The sequence below is a fragment of the Cyprinus carpio genome, chromosome B7, assembly GCF_018340385.1.
Source record: "Cyprinus carpio isolate SPL01 chromosome B7, ASM1834038v1, whole genome shotgun sequence".
Lineage (NCBI taxonomy): Eukaryota > Metazoa > Chordata > Actinopteri > Cypriniformes > Cyprinidae > Cyprinus > Cyprinus carpio.
This window is the reverse complement of record NC_056603.1, coordinates 799,070-818,932: the sequence shown is the minus strand read 5'-3', so window position 1 is coordinate 818,932 and position 19,863 is coordinate 799,070. Positions and strand designations below refer to the sequence as shown.

The 19,863-nt window shown below is 39.0% G+C and overlaps 1 protein-coding gene and 1 pseudogene across 1 annotated transcript in view; one reads left to right on the top strand and one right to left on the bottom strand.

Annotated features, from left to right (window-relative positions):
* Window positions 1–3,248: 3,248 nt before the first annotated feature.
* LOC122134507 lies at window positions 3,249–9,271 on the top strand (annotated as a pseudogene).
* A 204-nt stretch (window positions 9,272–9,475) lies between these two features.
* The window catches only part of LOC109093835 (sushi, von Willebrand factor type A, EGF and pentraxin domain-containing protein 1-like), a 68,850-nt gene continuing 58,462 nt past the window's right edge, over window positions 9,476–19,863 (bottom strand). The window contains 13 exon segments of the mRNA XM_042728710.1: window positions 9,476–9,694; window positions 10,472–10,565; window positions 11,202–11,297; window positions 11,541–11,636; window positions 12,952–13,122; window positions 14,270–14,461; window positions 14,646–14,822; window positions 14,945–15,121; window positions 15,224–15,287; window positions 15,622–15,777; window positions 15,883–16,111; window positions 16,210–18,929; window positions 19,102–19,774. Of these exon segments, the coding sequence (XP_042584644.1) occupies window positions 9,664–9,694; window positions 10,472–10,565; window positions 11,202–11,297; window positions 11,541–11,636; window positions 12,952–13,122; window positions 14,270–14,461; window positions 14,646–14,822; window positions 14,945–15,121; window positions 15,224–15,287; window positions 15,622–15,777; window positions 15,883–16,111; window positions 16,210–18,929; window positions 19,102–19,774 (4,876 nt within the window). The 3' untranslated portion in view covers window positions 9,476–9,663.

Below are 19,863 nucleotides of genomic sequence, written 5' to 3'. Positions count from 1 at the left end.
AGAAGTGTCTAGGCAACTGATCTGTTGCTCAAGCGGTTCAGCCGCTCATCAACGTGGTTTAAGTTGCAGCAAATGATGAAGACACTTCCACTTAGATGAGTGGAAAACATCTTGAGCAGAGAAACACACAGTTTAAATAGAAAAACTGTAGACCTTTTAGACGATTTGCATGTTTAGGCTACTGCATTAGTAAGTTAAAACACAAAGTTGCATTTAAGTGAGGAAACAGGTCTGTTCATAAACAAAAACAATTCATATCACCATAAATATCTTTAGCTGGCAGGGTAGTGAAGAGCAAGGACCCAGCGTTTCCTGAGGGATGTTACGTGGTTGCTAATTGTGGATGGAGGACACACACTACAACCAAAGCGAAGGGTCCATCATGACCCAGATACTATCTGAATGTCCCAGTGATATTTCTGTGTCCCTGGCTCCTTGGCTCCTTGTGGAGACATGGGAGAGGAAAAGTTATATTTAAATGCTTTTTGCGGTTGCTTGCAAAAAGTTTTTGTGATGAAAATAATATGAGGTAGGATCCGGGACAATGCAGGGGGAAATGCAATATTTTCTACGAGAGAATTCGAAAGCATTGATAGGCTTTATTTTTTTTCCCTTCCTCTTATTTTTGTTCCATCACCATGGCTCCGTAGGTTCGTTAGATTTCAGAGCTTTACTGACACTGACGACCTATTTATGGAAGGCATTCGGGTTGCTGGCACTAGCCGATTTCACATTTTAATATTATAAGATATTAGGCCTACAGAAAAAAAAAAAAAAAACCGATGCTTTTGAATTGGTTTACACATTACAAACCACCATAGGACGGCATAGGATATGAACAAAGCTCATTTGTTTTGTGGCCGTCTCATAGGTCCTTCCTCCTCACATAATAATTACCGACAGTAAAGATAGATTATGACCATTATAATTACATTAGATTTAAGTTAGATACATTGAAAGTGTTTTCCTGCAGGACAAACTGAGGGAACGGAAGTGGTTACGTTTGCTTTGAGAACATGACGCTGCCCTTCATACGGATGCGAAGGCGATGGAGATCCATCGTTGTCTTTTTAATTAAAAATCCCCTGTGACACATTTGGATAACCTTGAATATGTGTAGAACGATAACCTAGTAAATCTGTTTGTGCTAAAATCCAGAGAACCAACCTTCATCCCAAACTTGTCCGCTAAGTATTTTGTGTGTTGCTTTTTTGTAATGAACCTAGGCCTATGTTACAGAAGTGTCCTCTTGTTAACTGTCTTTCACTGGAATATGTTTACAAATAAAGCCATGTAAAGCTTGTCTGATCAATAAGTTTATATTTCTTGCAATCTTTCCCCCTTCTGGGTTCGGGAATGTAAAAAAATGTAAACCGCAAAAAAGATTTGATGTGCTACGCCACAAACAATTCTAAACGAAATGCATTGAATCAAATTGCCAAGAAGAAGAGGGATTCGATTTTTTACATGCCACTAGCAAAGTCTAAAACAACAGGAACATGAATTCAAGAGAGACCATTTTATTCGTGATCGGGGATGTTCTGTTTGTGTTTCCTGACGGATAAGGGCTATTGAACCGTGTATCTGCAGAAGAGGGTGTGGGTGCGGGGTATGAGTGCGTTCCGGGTGAGGTCTGTAGTGAGAGGAGGGAGCGGGTGTGGCGCTAAAGAAAGGGGATTCCAAAGGGTGGGTTGGTCAGTTCTGTGATTCGGGGTTGGTCAGGTTCGAAACATTGTGCTGTGGTCATGCTGTTTGTTCCCCCTCGATTTTATCTCTGCTGGTAGCTCAGTTAGTAGAGATTAGTGAATTAGTGTTGTTTTGAGGAACGTTGTCAGCTGTTTTAAATGAAGGAGCAAAGCACTCAGATTGGGGAAGTGGAAGGTGTGCTGCAAATCGTTTTCATGTTTTGTGACGGTGAACTACCCAATGTTTGTGGCTATAGTGTTGGGAGTTTTTTTGGTGGCAAGAATATTTGGGGTATGAGGTTGGAGGGAGTGGAATTCCCCAAGTGAGTTTTTTTATTCTATTCTGCACTACATGCTTACAAGCCGATGATAAGGGGTTCTTTGAATCAAAGCACCGGTTTGAGTACATGAGGGAGCATTTTAGTTGTTTTATTTTGGAGTTCATGAATTTTTAAAATGTTAAAACATTTACTAGTTCATTCAACCTACAGACGACAAAAGATCCATAAAAATGACATCAATTGTTATGAATGCCTGTTTATAAATGGAATTGTATTGTTTTCAGTTTTCGTATAATCTCTGGAATTTTTTTGTTTGAGGTAAAGTGTAATTACAAAGTGTAATGTGCTGAAAAAAATATTAATGAAAAAAAAAAAAAAAAATAGCTAATACAAGGTTGACACGCAGTTTGTTTATCATGTGGGTACATTTAACTTTAAAAGATGATTTTTAAAAAGACTAAAAATAAAAATTACCTTTGAAAATAGAACCCATTTATGAATTCAAATTAACCCAGTATTTTAAATTAACCCATTTTTGGGCAGATAAACAACCCCTTCTGCTGGGTTAAAATTAATAACCCAACTCGTAAGTAGTTACCACCCCAGGTTTGTTCTGTCCTATTAAATCCGTCACAAGATGGTTAAAAAACAACACCAACTTGGGTTGTTGTGTAAAACCCGTGTTTATTGTTTTTTTTTTCTTAGAGTGCATGCATGTACAGAAACAAATTTTATTCTGAGACAGTTGCGTGTCTAAAATCCTCTAAAAGCTTTGTCGACAAAAGACACTGAATGTATGAGTGTTTACTATAGAATCTATGTGTGTACAGTGTGCAGAGCAAACAATTTTTTTCCAATACTACAGTTTAGCAATACACTGCCACTCTCGGTGACGTCACGTCGCGTACAGTGTAAACCCGGAACCTGTCAAGTCATCCTGACCTTGCTCATAGCAAAACCAGGATTAATGATCGTTTTTTCCGAGATAATGAACACGTTTCACTCCTTATAGAGGTTACATTTTAAAATCTATGCCCACAAGCTGACGCAAAACGTACATGTATCGCATTTTCTGAACTATTTCACTGATATATTCAGCCCGATATTATTTGTAGTGTGCAGTGGTAGGCGGGGTTACAGGACATCATAATTCCATGATTGGATTCGTTGTGCTCATGAAGGCGTTGGCTACGGGACAAGTTCATATACGGCGCTAGTGACCGCGAGCGCTGCTACTCTGACTGTCATAAAGCAGGAGCTTTCAGGACAGATAGTGAGTAGCTACAGTAGAAGAGACAAAATGGTCATCGTAATTGAGGATAAGGTGTAGGAGCATTATGACAATCTTTCACCTGCTACCTTAACTTTGTAACTCTTACATAGGAAATTTTGGTATGAATTCTGCTGTCTATAAAAAAAATCTTATTTTGAGTAAGATAATAACCTTAATAAAAAAGTGGTTTATGTAACGTTTAGATAAACACATATTTAAGATAAAAAGCCGCATGTATTTTTCAATTTGCGGAAAATGTTTACACACACTAACATGTTGTGGTTTCTAGTAACTAGGTATTCTACAGAAGCTCAAAGCAAAGTAGCTACAGTAATGGAGAGTAGGGAACGGAGAATCTCGTTTACTTTTTAAACTGGACATAAAACTTATGGATTTAATACGTGGTTGTTATTTAGAAGGAGCTCGCGTGTGCAAACACCTCAACAGTCGTCAGTGTCGTGGGAGGACTGGTTCTTCAAGAGTTCATTTCTACATCTGATTCAGTGAATCTTTATTTTGTCACGTATAATCACGTCATGGCGTAGTCTCCTTTCAGGTACCCCCGGTGTATTACTCTAAATGCTCTGAAACGTAAAGCCACATAAACTGTAGACTTGTTCATTACGGGTTTTCGGTTGAAATAATAAGGGTGTTTTTAAAATAATTTCTTGTGTTTATTTCAGCCATACATCAACTCACATAGAATTTAAATCTAAATGTAATTCACAGTAAACAATAAAAAAACAATTAAGTTGGCTGTTTTTTTTTTTTAATCATTGTAAGTCAGTCAAAGACAAGTTGTGAGTCAGTCAGTGAGTCTTTGACACACGGCTCGATTCAGTCAGTTTCATGAACGAATCTTCCAGACCTGTTTGTCCGCATGTTAATATAAAATCAGATTCGAAAGAATGCTTTGTTGAAGAACCCATATATCGAGCTGCTTCTTCTGTCCTATGGGGTGTCCTTCTGGAGTGAGTTTGGTTCTAGACATGCAAAATTTGAGTATCAAACATTAATTTGCATGCAGTTCAAATATGATTTGCATTAAACTTTTTTTTTGATGAAGCTTACAAAGTTGTAATGAAGTTTAAAACGATTGTTATAAAATACAAATACAGGCACACATTTTTGTATCATCACCATTAAAATGTTCAATAAGATATGTGATTTACAATGAAGTAGTAGGCTAAGTGCTTGTGTTGCTTCAGTGTAATTTCAGGAAAGGATTTGAGCTGTATTTCCCAGTAGGCTTATACAGGTGCATCTCAATAAATTAGAATGTCGTGGAAAAGTTCATTTATTTCAGTAATTCAACTCAAATTGTGAAACCTGTGTATTAAATAAATTCAGTGCACACAGACTGAAGTAGTTTAAGTCTTTGGTTCTTTTAATTGTGATGATTTTGGCTCACATTTATCAGAAACCCACCAATTCGCTATCGCAAACAAATTAGAATATGGTGACATGCCAATCAGCTAATCAACTCAAAACACCTGCAAAGGTTTCATTAGCCTTCAAAATGGTAGACCCAGCTTGGTTCACTAGGCTACACAATCATGGGGAAGACTGCTGATCTGACCAGAAGACAATCATTGACACCCCTTCACAAGGAGGGTAAACCACAAACATTCATTGCCAAAGAAGCTGACTGTTCACAGAGTGCTGTATCCAAGCATGTTTAACAGAAAGTTGAGTGGAAGTTTACCACCCTTTACCAAGAAATTTTGGAGCACTTCATTGCTTCCTTCTGCTGACCAGCTTTCTTGAAGATGCTGATTTCATTTTCCAGCAGGATTTGGCACCTGCCAAAAGCACGAAAAGTTGGTTAAATTACCAATAGTGTTAGAGAATCTATGGGGTATTGTCAAGAGGAAAATGAGAAATAGAGAATCTATGGGGTATTGTCAAGAGGAAAATGAGAAACAAGAGACCAAAAAAATGCAGATGAGCTGAAGGCCACTGTCAAAGAAACCTGGGCTTCCATACCACCTCAGCAGTGCCACACACTGATCACCTCCATGCCACGCCGAATTGAGTCAGTAATTAAAGCAAAAGGAGCCCCTACCAAGTATTGAGTACATGTACAGTAAATGAACGTTTTATCAAGAATTCCAACAATTCAATAAAAATAATTTTTTATTGGTTTTATGAAGTATTCTAATTTGTTGAGATAGTGAATTGGTGGGGTTTTATTAAAAGTGAGCCAAAAATCATCACAATAAAAGAACCAAAAACGACTTAAACTACTTCAGTCTGTGCGCATTTAATTTATTTAATACACAAGTTTCACAATTTGAGTTGAATTACTGAAATAAATGACCTTTTCCATGACATTCTAATTTATTGAGATGCACTTGTATATCTCATATAGAAAGAAAAACCTGCACTCATTTCTCTTTAAGCTTCCTGGTACTGTAATTATGGCTCTTTTGTAAATATTGAATGTCCCAATCACCCTGCTTGAAAACCATGCCATTGTGACTCATCATCTATTTCAGTATATGTCAGTTTGGAAATGGAATCAACTTTTCCTCCGTCTCTTCTGCAGAACGCCTTCGACAACGCTCTGAAAAATGCCGGAAACAAGTTAGTAGTGGTGGACTTCACAGCCACATGGTGCGGCCCTGCCAGATCATCGGTCCAGTCTATAAAGTGAGCATTCATGCACTGCTGCATCCGAGATTCAAAGTGACATCTGGAGCTGTCATGTTTATTCTCTAGAGGCCTCCAGATCACTGGGAGTGGCTCTGTTGTTGTGTTGCTGGGGCAACCAACAGGGAAGCTTCCTTAAGAATCAAAGCGTGACTCATTCACAGAATGTAAATGAGAGGCAGTGCTGATAAAGAAAGAAGAGAGGGATAAAAGACAAAAGAGTGCTGATTTATTCCTTAAAGGAAATTATCTTATTTTGAGATTTCAGTGTAGTTGAGAACTAACCAAATGAACCTCAGCCACATACAGTCAAACCAAAATTAATTCAGACACCTTCAGCATTTCACACATTATCACAGTTTATTTGCTATAGTTTAGAAAATGGTAATAAAATATATGAACTCCTATTTAAACTGTGTCAGAACAAATTCATCTTGATAATGTCAGATAACACTTAAAAAAGCGCCCAAAGTAGCGCAATCCCAAATATCAAAACTCAAAATATGTAATTTCCATACCTAAAATACATATTTTACAGTCACTGTTATGCATATTGATAATAAACACAGCTAAAATGCTTCCGACCAGTGGCCCTCTTTCACAAAACTTAACATCTAGGACAATTTTATCATAGGTAGAATCAGGGCCATAGCTGGGGTTTGCGGGGGCCCCAGTGCAGGTTGTACCCATGGGCCCTGTTTGAAGTCATGTAAATAGCACAAATAAATATAGAACAAAGATAGAAATTAAACAATGTTTCGTTTTTTCAAGTTTGTAGGTATTCAGGTACAGAAAACAAAAAATCTAATGTAAAATAACTTTGCATAGTCTTCACTTTATAAATTAAATACATATTAGTTCTTGTTAAAACTAAAAATTGATTCCGTCAAGAGCAGTGAATGATTTTCTCCCGTGGGCCCTAATCGTTACCACCTTTCACGCCACTAGTGAAGCCCTGGGTAGAATGCAAAATATTTCAATACAAGCATTTCAGTCAAAATGTAATTTTTGCAACATTTCAAACCTTTAACCCCCCGGGGGAATATCAACCATGGCAACAGTTTAAGATCAGCCCAATTCCATGGAAAAAAAAAAAAACGCGACTTCCCTGCACCCAACAGGAGCTGCAGGAGTCAGAGATGACTGATCATGGGTTGAGAGGAGAGACGGCTCACAGACCATGCTGGAGGATTTGCTCTCAACAGATCCTGAGCTCATTGACAAATATCTGATCTTCTTTTACACAAAGTGCTTGATTGCGAAAGTGAACAGCGAGCGCTCATTCAAAAGAGATTCTAATACTCCGCATATTGATGGCGGCTCCCTGATTCCTAATTGCAATATTAGAATGTTTGCAGGAGCAGGAGGGACTGGACACAAAAATCACGGGAGCACCTGGTAACGGTCAGAAATTCAGCGGGAGCGGGATTAAGAAAAAAGTCCCTCACAGGGCTCTAATACAAAAGCGCACACAATGATTGGCGACTGTAGAAAGCAAAAGCCGAATCCCAGCCATTTTGGGCGATTTAGAAATCCCGGCCTTTTTAGGTCCTAAAAGAAGACATGTCCGGTCAATAGAGGACGTTTTGTCACACTAGCTTAAGCAAAACATGGTCAGGTCAAAGTGTGAATAATTTTTGGTTCCAATTTTTAATCAATTTACTGGTAGTCCACTTAATGACGAATTTTTAGGTATAGGCCTAATACTGTATGTCACAGTTTATTTTGCTATCCTCACTTGCATGAATGAACTATAGTGTCCTGCACCAACTAGTAAAAAAAAAAAAAAAAAATTAATATCTGGTGTGAATAATTTTTGGTTTGACTGTATGTAACCTACATAAAATTAACCGGTTGTTTACTTTTACTTTCAGTCAATACACATCGATTTGTACCTGGTTTAGACAATTAAAGAAAGCATATGCAAATTTAACGGAATGAAACTGAAGGAATGAAATATGAAGTTCAAAGGAAGTGCTTTGATTGCAAGCTTTGTGGTTTGCTTTTTACTATCGCATTTTTCCCCCTCCACAGGCGCTGTCTGAAAAAGAAGAGAACAAAAATGTCGTGTTTCTAAAAGTGGATGTGGATGATGCACAGGTTAGTCATCTGGTGTCTTTTTTCCCTTATGAATGCACTCGAAAGTCTACAGACTACTGAGCAAAATGAGCAGAACACCCTTTTTCATAGATTCACCATCTGGGTTTTACTACATTACTTTCATTTGAATACTGGCCTCGCTATTTCCCTCCCGTCAACAAGGATGTCTGGTGTAGTATAATGTATTTGGAGACTCACAGACAGCCTAACCTTTTGTAAGCGACCCAAACACATTAGAACAGCTTGCTGATAGTGTGTTATTTGATTCACAGGATAGCGCTCAGAAAGGATATTGGCGGTCATTCAGTTTTATCAGAGGTAGATCGAGACTCTGGTGGTTGCCCAAGTTGTCATGGTTACAAACACTAGCTTTTATTACAATACTGTGTTGCAAAGCAGATGGGAGACAGGACGTGTGTGTATTTGAAAGCTGAATTCTTGATACATGTTTGAGATTTGTTAAAATATCATGCTTTTTGCCTGACATTTAAATCACAAGGTAAGGATGGCAAATGTGAGCAGAGCGTTTGAAGGTTCTGATAACACAGAATGCACATATCCGGCGGACCTTTTTGTGACTGAAACATAATTTAAGATGAAACGAATATGAAACAAATGATTTTTCTAATCATATCAGGGACTTTTTAATTTCGACAGCCTTCGAGTCCTGTCATGGATGTAATTTCAGCCCTCTCTTACAAAAGTGCTCAGACTAAGCAAAATGAAAAGACGCTATTAAAGATGTTTATCATCACACGGAATAAACCTAGTCAGACCTGACCTCCACTCTCTCTTTCTCTATCTAGGATGTGGCCAGTTTCTGTGACATCAAATGTATGCCAACATTCCATTTCTACAAGGATGGAAAGAAGGTAAAACATCACCTTTGGAGGTTTTCTGTCCTATTTCTGTGATCTTCTGAGAAAGTATTTTTTATTAGCTATTTTTGGCAGTTTAGCCTGTTGTGCTGTAACTTATTCAACAATTGTTTTTCAGATTGATGAATTTTCTGGTTCAAATCAATCTAAGCTGGAGGAGAAGATCAATCTGCATAAATGAAGAAAAGCACACAAACCAACCACTGTAATAACTAATTGGTTATTAAGAAGTTAGAGTCAAGTACAGAAACATCATTCTCAACCTCTAACTCGTTCTAATTTTTATCTGCTACATTTATATCCGATTTTATTTTAGTTTACATACAGAAACAGAAAAGCTTTTGTTAAATCTCCAATGTATTTTATGCTTGTATGAAATAAAAACTTTAAAGGAAATGAAAAGTTGACTTTTACAAAATTTTTGTATTGTACAATTTGTTCAGGTCAAATGTTTATTAGTCACTTAAGACAGGCAAGTAGAACAAACTGAAAGTTTAATTGAAAATTCTTCATAATTAACTGTAGGAATGAGAATTACAGTTGGTTTTCATATAGTAGTGTTTTAAAATTTTAATAAAAACATGAAAAGAATAGTTTTTATATACATGTACACTGGACAATCACATCATCATTTTTACACATCGTACAAGTTTATGTATATAGCAGCAGCATATATTTAATACTGTTTCATTTTCTACATGAAAAAATACAGCTTTAATTTACAAAACCACTTGACAAACCACAAAATTCTTGTTTCAACACGTTCAGCCTCGAAACTCTTGTAGTGTGGCACATTAAATATGAAAGTATCCAGATCTTCTTTTTCTGAAAGACAATAATAATAATCAAAGATCAGCTAAAGACCATTAAATATCCTTTTTGATCCAAATATCACCACCATAACTAAATAAAATTCAAACATTTATGATAGTACTTTCTCAAGGCGTGGTGCATTTTGCTGCATTTTGGTGCATTTTGCTTGTGCAGTTCAGAAAGATGAACCATGAAATTGTATCTAAACTCATTTGATTCTTAAATAGACCAAGTGTCCAGTAAATCTAATTGTGAATCACTCTAACTGGCAATGATAGCTGCAGCATGCAATTAGCTGAGAGGATGTGGGTATCAAGCTGACTAGCTGGAAATGCTTTTAGTAAAACGGTCAGATCAATAGTACTTTACTGAGAGACTGTATTTGCTCAATAAAATGAAAGAAGCGAATTACTTAAAAGAATGAATCGCAATAGAAATGGCAGCAGTATCTATTTTCCTATTTTCTTATGCAAACTCAGATGATGGACTGAAACAAACTGCAGTGCCTTGGGAAAGGTGTTTACTGCAAGAGATATAATTTCACATCCGGACACAGCAGAGTTCACAGAAGGCTGGTTCTCGTCTGTATTTCCCAATAGTTTCACTTCTCTTTTACAATAAACAGCAATCTCCCAGCTGAGTAATTTAGTGTTTCTTGTACAATACGCTGACAATCTGTTGAGGATTGTGGTTCATCAAATGTTTCAAAATTTTCTATTTCATGTGATGTATGCACATGCATATGTTAATATGAACATGTCGAATATACCTAGTTTGTGTGTGGCTTACCTAGAGCAGTCATAACCTCCCCATCCTTGACTGCAGTGACACCTGTTGGGTCGGATACACCGGCCTCCATTCAAACAGGGCATGGAACACACCGCTAAGAACACACATAAAAATACAAATCAACCAATCATTCACCACTAATTCAGTGCATATTTACTGTTATCTTTCTAAAAAAAAAGGAGAGGAGAGGAACTACATTCTTTCTTTATCACATACATACACACAGTCTGTTTTGGAGCACAACCAGAAGGGTTCTTAAAAGGGAACATTTATCCCCTTGTAATTTCAGAGGAATCAAGCATTTCCAGGATTCCTCTTTGCCCTACAGACCTTTATCCTGACAGACACCTTGAATGAATCGACACTGGTCAAAACCGATAAAACACAAAGAATCTGAACACAACCGCAAAATGCAAACCAGCAAGTAATCAGTAAAACCTGTAGACCAAACACTGCAGGTAACATAGAGTAAATACTGTACTTGAGTCTGCAAAACCAAATCAAGTTTGCTTTAATGTATCTGAGCAACTCAGCAAGTATTGCAGGTTTGTTTGTCTTGGTACTGCAGCTTTTTAGACCATTAAATGCATTGACTTAAATTTGTTATTCAATTACTCACTCGTTAGAGGCTGCACTGCCTAGTTACCTAGTCCTGCTACTAAACATCATGTATGTAATAAATTTTCTTGACGACTAACACAAGTCATCATACACAAACACACAGTCTTACCATTATGGCAGCGTGTGCCTGTCCATCCTATTGGACATTCACACTGGTATGGAGCTACACAGCGTCCTCCATTGAGACATGGTAGGATGCAGATCGCTGCAGGAAAAAGCACATGCAGAATGAAACTGTGTGACATTTGTGTTGAAGAGACATAGGAATAATCAGGATAATCTGAGTTAAGTCAGCTTTTTAAAACCAATCTTTCAACTTCAGTATGAGACAAAATGTTACTTTGTAGCAATACTTTGTAAGAAACTATTATGATAATCTATTCACTATTATCATAAAAGTTGCCTTGAGTAACAGACTGCTGTCATTTGGAAATGTGAGTGAACTTACGCTCCTCGCAAAATCGGCCCATCCAGCCATCTGGACAGGAGCAAGTGTTTGGTCTTTGGCACACACCTCCGTTCTGACACCGGAGCCAACAGACAGCTGTACAAACACACAAAACATGATTGGTGCAGTGATGAAACTGACACAATCACAACGAATAGCAGCACAATCATAGTCCTAACAGAATTCTAAATTACCATAGGAAGACATGCAGCATTCAAAGAAGAACCAGATGTTAGACGTTAAGACCAGTGTGAAATTGGACTGATCCACAAGCGCACAAACCAAACAAGCCAACGACTCCAAGACTGAAAGAGTCTTGCAATGTAATGTACAATGTTAAAACATGCCAAAAAAAATCATGCCTTGCTGAAAAGAGTGGCATCCACACCAAAGCCCATCTCTATAATCTCTGTGGGACAATGCTGTTGTCTATTGGCTATTATAAAACAAATTCTGGTCATGAAATGGTCAATATATCATTCTAGCTATGCTAAAATATGCAATAAATAACATCTTTGGCTGTTAGCTACATATCGCTGCATAGCACTCAAAGAGAACTCTCTGTTGATGTTTACTTGCAAGGGACTATAGAGTACTGTAACTTAATGACAAAATTAAAATTTTTATTGTTAAATTATTGAAATCAATAATAAAATTATATTTTATAAGGAGCTTGAGGCAGTACTATAATTGAAAGCAAAGTAAAGACTTTTATATTGTTACAAAAAAATGTTTTTCACACAAATTCTGTTCTTTTTGAAAAGAAAAGAAATTCTGTTCTTTCTATAGAATTCATCAAAGAATCCTGAAAAAGAACTGCATCACAGTTTCCACAAAAAAATATTAAGGAGCACAACCGTTTGCAAAACTAAGATCACCAAACTGAAATCTTTAGAATGATTGCTGAAGGATCATGTGACACTAAATATAAATGTATATTTACTGTATTATATACTGCTATAAATGTTAAATGAAAATATCAAAATATTTCAACAGCATTACTGTTTTACTGTATTTTGAAACCAAATAAAAGCAGCCCTATAAGCATAAGACTTTTTTCAATAAGATTAAAAATTCTTACTGACCGCAAACTTTCGAAAGGTAGCGTAGGTCAACACCTTAAATATGATCTATTTACAATATTGTACAGAAAGGGCATGGAACATTGGAGTTTTGTGTGAAGAAGTTTAATTAGGCTCTTGACACCAAAAAAAGTGCACATATGGCTAGTTAATCTGAAGCCATTAACTAGCAGTGTGGCCTAATACCATTGTCTAAAGTGCTCAGTGCTTGTGATTACATGTGTTAATGTGCAAGACCAGTCAAAAGGAGTCACAAGATTTTGCAAAGATGAAGAAAAAGGCTGAAGTCAGAACGCCAAGTGGGATTTAAGGGCAGTTCCTTGTGCTACCTTTGCAGGTAGGGAGTGGGGTCCAAGTGCCATTCTCCAAGCACACACTCCTGCTAGAACCCTCCATGGTGTAGCCTGTATAACATGAGTACACCACCACATCTCCAAACTGGAAATCTGCCCCAAGGACTACCCCATTTGCCACGTACATTGGTGGGCCGCAGGACACCCCTGTGTGTGATTAAAATGGGCCGTACCCGTAAATTAGAAAGGAAGATTCTCAAGAGAGCTTTTTGGGCCTTTCAAGTCGGAAATGGCATTTTCATGCTCTCTCATTTCAATCTAAGTTAAATGTTTTTTTTTTTCACATTACTTTTGTGTAACAGGAAGCCTAAATAGTGTTGGGAACATACAAACAAAACAGGAGAAGGTGCACGAGAAATGTACATTTGATAAATGATATCATAGTAAGGAAAATAGTGATATTATCTGAAAATAGTGATGTTACAAGCAGTGAGTGAAAATCAACAGGTGTCTCACAGAGAGAAAAGTGAATATATACACATACTGACAGGATCAGATAAAAAAAAATGGGTTGAAAAGTTTTTAAAAGATAAAAAGAAGTCAATAAATACGCACACATGCCAACACATACATTAAGGACTACGCATATCATACTGCAGAGCTATCATGCAAAATGCCCAAGGATCAAAATATCACAAATAATACAACAAAGGAGCATTAACTAACTATAAGAGAGCAGGCTTCTTATATTTTGAATGATAACGTGCAGAAGTAACACGGACAGAAGAAAATACAAGTGGAAGTTTCTAAAAAAAAAAAAAAAAAAACCACAGATAGTGTATTATAGAGATACCATGCAATAAGAAAAGCAGCACTAATTGTGATGCTGCAGCCTGAATGAGGAACAAAAGATATTGGTCAAACTTACTCAAGTGCATAGGATAAAAGTCCAGAGTGTCTTAACCTACCACAACTTAACAAATTTCCAGCTCACCAAATCAGGAAGTCGATTTGCTTTCTATTTTATTTATATGCAAGTTGTGCATAATCTACATGATTTAGAAGAACCACATAGGATGCATGGAATAGAGAAGTGCAGAAGAGAGAAGCTAAAATATGATTTAAAATTTGACCTAAAGACAAAGAAAATTTATTTTAAATATATTCTCTCTGTACTGATGATGAAGATGCCAAAAACATCCTGAAATTAACTTGGGAATAAATTCCCCTGACATTTTGGTGCAAAATGCTTTTGGGGCTATAAAATCATATATTATTATTCTTTTTTTTTTTTAATCATGTAAAGCCACTGAAAAATACAGTAAAGGTGGAAATAACGAATGTTTGTACTCACTCTCACACACTGCACTTATGGGGGTCCAGGTCTGATCACTCCTGCAAGTTAAGGTGGCGATACTTTTTCTCTGGTTACCTTTGACCCGCTGACCTTTAGGACAACTGACTGATACTGACTGGCCTACCAGGAAAGTCTGAGTAGTGTTGACACTGCCTTCAGTCCAGCCACGAGGAGAGGGGCATGATTTGGCTGTGGGGGGATAAGATTTGAGTCATGTACTGTATCTTCAAGCGATTTTATCTGATATTCGGAATGGCTTTGCTGACTAACAAAACAAAAAAAAAATCAGATCAACAATGAAGTAATTAGTTCTTAGAAATGTGACGTTAACTTTATGTGTTCCTTGTTGCAAAAACCATAGTGTTTGACATACGTATACAGACAGGGAAAGGTGAACTCCAGGAGCCGTTTCCCACACACATGACGAGAGATTCTCCCTGCAGTGTGTAGCCTTTGTCACAGTGAAACTCAAGAGCACGTCCGCTGGACAGGTTGTGCTCCTGCACCTTGCCATTCAGTAAGTCTGTTATCCTCTCACATCCACCTGGAACTGAGAGTTTGTGTGTATGTACATTTATGAAAATGAGAAAGGAAGAGAAAATAAAAAAAAAGTTAAATAGAGGAACACTGAAAGACTTAAAAGCTAAAGAGTAACCATTTATCTATTCTTACATTCACATGATGGTGTAGGTAAGCTCCATTTTCCATTTGCTTGACAAGTGAGGTTCTGTGAACCAACCAAACTCAGCCCTGGATGACACATATAACTAACAATACTTTGGTATGTCTGACCACTGGACAAGGTAACTGCATGGGGAATCACAGGTGGAGGACCACATGACACACGAGCTAAAAACAAGAGACAAAAGATGAGTTTAGAGATCAAGCAGGATGATAAAAATATGAATAATATTACTACATTAGCATGATTTGCATTGTGAAAAGTCTTACCAGCACACACTGGCTGAGTTCCACCCCAGGTTTTATCACTTTGACATGTCTGAACAGAATCCCCCTGGATGACAACAAATAAGAATACATCATTCATTCTCTTGGTTTCCTCTTTTTCATCTTTATTAGAAAAACATTTACTGGGGCAATGATTTGGGGGAATATGGCATTAGTTTATATTCCTTCACTTTCATGCTGTTTCGTTGCAAAATAACTTAAGCTTTGTTGACACTGAATTAATTTGTTTTAACTACATAAGGTCTAATGCCTGTGATGAACTGGCCATTATTTTAAGGTTTCCCCTGCCTATGATCTGAGACACTGGGATAGGCTCTAGCATCCCTGCAGCCTTACATAGGACAAGCCATTTGAAAAATGGATGAATAAAAATAATGTACCTGTAGTTCAAATCCTGGTAGACAAGTATAGCTAATAACATCTCCATAATTGTAGCTCTTGCCCTCAACCAAGCCATTGAGAATGGGGAGAGGTTTCTCACAAATAACAGGCACACAAGACTTGGAAGAGAAAGGTGGAGACCATTTTCCAGAGACCTGAATCAAATAAAAGGGAAATAACATCCTGAGACATCATTGGAAAATGACAAAATTATCACCAAATGAAGCCACACAAAATGATTATCTTGACATATCACTTACTGAACATTCAGATAATCCAGGTCCCTCAAGATAGTACCCTGGTCTACAGGAGATTATGACTGTGCCCCCTACAGGTGTGAGCTGCTTGCCCCTGATGACTACATGGGTGAGGTTTGCAGGCAGGCTGCAGGGTGAAGGTCGACATCTGACGCTGTGTTTGGACCAGGTGCCATCACTTTGACAGGTTATTGAGTCTGTCTTTGTTGCTAATTCAAAACCTTCTTTACACCTGTAGAAACATTCAGTTTTAAGCTCTTCAGAAATTTTATTTATACAATTTATTTATTTATTTATTTATTTTTTGATGTTTATGTTATGTCAGATTACCTGTACTGAGCTTTGCTGCCATAGGTTAACACCACTCCAGCAGTCTCTGCATTAGGGATAAGAGGAGGAACTCCACAAGAAATGGGTTCACAGTTCAGGTTTGGCTCTCCCCATCTGCCCAACCTTCCACAGGAAAGATGGGGAAAACCTTTCAAATGATATCCTGGCCTACACCGGTAAGTGACAGTGTCAATAGAGTAGGCAGCAGTGCCTTGTACGACAGCATTAGGCACAGCTGGAGGAGGGCTGGAACATCTCCCTCGGGTGCAGATGGGTACTCCTGAACTCCACACTCCACCCTTGTCGCATATGGCCTCTGTGGGGCCAAGAATTTTGTAGCCTTCATTACATCGGAACCAGATGCTTGCACCACAGGTGTGGTCTCGGCCGAGAATAGTACCGTATTTCAGAACTGGGGGACTGCAAACACAAGGTCGGCATTCTGGAACTTGTCCCAGCCAGACACCCTCAGCAGCACATCGTAAAACTGGACTGCCAACAACTTCATAGCCTGGGAAGCAAATATACTCAACAACATCATCGAAATTAAAGCTTGATCCATTCAGGTAACCATGGCTAATGTCCTCAGGTGGGTCACATGTGACTATGTCGCACCGTGGAGGAGGGTCATCCCATAGTCCATCAGCTCTGCATATTAGTGTAGGATTTCCTCTTAAGACATATCCAATATCACAAGCATACCTAACCATACCATTGTAACCATAATCCGTGCCTGTCACTCTGCCATTTTCGATTACCGGTGGTTGACCACAATTGGCTGGGAGGCACTTTGGAGGAGCCTCACTCCAACTGCCATTGGCTAAACAAACACTGGTTGGTGTTCCCTGTAGGATGAAGCCGAGATTGCAGCTGAACAACAACCTCTTTCCAAATGTATAGTCATCTCCTCTTACTAAAACATCCTTTGATACAACAGGGCGCCCACAGGAGACTGCTCTACATGATGGAGCTTTGTTATCCCATTTCCCATCAACCTGGCAAGTTCTAGTTTCAACACCCTCAAGGACAAACCCTTTATGACACTCATAGTGAATAAGCGCCTTGAAATGAAAGTATTTTCCAATCACCTCACCATTAGCAATGCCTCCAGGGTTACCACAAGAGATGGGCAAACAGCGAGGAGTGTCATCACTCCACTGCTTCCCAGAAATGCACTGTCGGATGGTCTGTCCATTAAGCTCGTAACCCTCCTCGCAACTGTACTCTGCAAGGCTGCCAAGAACGCTATCTGTTACCATAACTGATCCATATTCAGGGCTGGGTGGAGTGTCACATTGTGCCGGAGCACACACAGGGGCAGTTCCATTCCATGTGCCATCTTCTTGGCACATTAACACAATGTCACCTTTAATTACATACCCAGCATGACAATGATATTGAACCAGGGAACCATGTAAAAAGCTGTTGTCTACTGGTAAATGTTGGCTTGTAAGTGCATCGTCTTCTGCTGATTGTTCTTTGACCTTTGAGTAGTCACCAAAATCAATATGTGGAGGCAGGCCGCAGTCAGCAGGAATACATTTGGGCTCAGAGCTTGACCAGCCATGTTCTTCACAGGTGAGATGATTATTACCAACTAGTAGGAAACCTGGGAAGCAGCTATAGAAGATAGTAACCCCAAATTTGCGGTCCCGTCCTTCTACAAAGCCATTCTCAATTGGTTTTGGAGGAGAACAGTAGATCTGCACACAAGTAGGAGCCTCCTGCTGCCACTGTCCATTATCCAAACAGGTAAGGGTTTCTGGGCCTTGTAAGCTGTACCCCCTGTGGCAGGAATATGTAACTGATTGGCTAAACTGAAGCCTGGTGTACCTAACATAACCATTGGGAATCTCCTTGGGTGCAGCACACTTAACAGGGTGACATACAGGTACACCTCCTATCCACTGTCCACTTGAACCACAAAGCACAGTGCTGTTACCTGCTAAATCATACCCTGCCTTACAGCTATAGACAGTAGTACTAAGATACATTAGTCCTTGAACATCCACAATTCCGTTTGGTATGTCCTCAGGCTGTGGGCATTCAACAGGAATGCATTCGGGATAAGGTTTACTCCAGTTCCCATCTGCCTGGCAGCGGACAGAAGCTTCCTTCCGAAGTGTAAAGCCAACCATGCACGAGAAGGTTACCACACTACCAAAGTAGGACAGTGCTTTGGATGGGTCACCAAAGGCAACCTCAGGGGGGGGTCCACAGAAGACTTGTTTGCAGACAGGAAAAGAGTCATTCCACTCCTGGGACAGGGTACAACGAAGAGTTTGTGCACCATGGAGAACATACCCTTCCTCACAAGAAAGCTCCACAATGCCTGAGTCAGAATCTAATCCACGCAGTACAAGGTGATTCTCCTCTAAAGGTGGTTCAGGGCACTGTACTGGGGAACAACGTGGGGTTACACTCTTGTCCCAATTTCCAAACTTTAAACAAGTCCATACAGAATCTCCAATGAGTTCATATCCTTCGTTGCAGGCAAATTTCACCTTGCTGCCAACTTCAAATGTGGAGCCATGATAACGGCCATTTTTTATATCAGGTGGGGTAGGGCAGGTGAGGAGGACACAAACAGGAGGATTGTTGTTCGACCACTGCTTATTGGCCATGCATATACGTTCAGGCCTTCCGGTTAGGCGATGACCATCATTGCAAGCATAGGTCACTCTACTGCTGTACACATAGCCGTTCTTTCTTATTTGGCCCTATGGGGAAAAAGTATCATACATATGTAATTATGGATTAAATAAATTATTAAGAAATACATTTAATTGGCTCAAAATGTGCTAACAGGCAAAATTAGAAATAAAACACTAAAAATTAAATCAATTTGGTACCAAGATATTTTGCATTACAGGGAGACGGTACTGTATTTACCTGGATAAAACCATTTGCCAAGCGAGGTGGGCTGGGACAGGAAATAGGCTGGCATGTGGGCAAGACACCTCCCCACTCACCATTGGCTTTACAAATTCTCCTCTTCTCTCCACGAATGAAATATCCTTTATCACAGCTGTACGCAATCACCGCTCCAAAACTATAATTGTTCCCACTTACATATCCCTTCTCAATACTGTCTGGCTTTGAGCATCTGACAGGCATACAGCCAATGTCCAAAGGCGAGGGTGTCCACTCTCCTCCTATCATGCACCTCAGGGTTCCTGTTGTGTTGAGAACAAATCCCTCCTCACACTTGTAGCTGACCTCTGTGTTGCTTGCATACTTTGGTTTGTTGATGGAGTCCAGAATGGCGTGAGGTAAATCCGGGGGACGCTGGCAGAAGTTGGCAATGCAGTGAGGAATGCCAAATCCATCTGGGGGTGCCCAAACACCTTGGGCATTGCAGAAGAGTTTTGTATTGTTGCCAGCAATGTAGCCATCATCGCAGAAGTAGATAGCAGTGTCCCCAAAAAGCTGGTGTCCAGCGTCAGGTAGGGCATGGTCAACTTGGGGTGGTGGTCCACAAGACCGAGGCACACACTGGGCAGAATTATGAGTCCAGTTGCCACTTGGGAGGCATTCTTGAGTTTCTACACCAAGGAGGGTGTAACTACAATAAGACAATATTTTACAAATCATTGTTATCATGTCATTACAACGCAGTGATTGAAAAAGATATTTAATACGACATCAAACAAA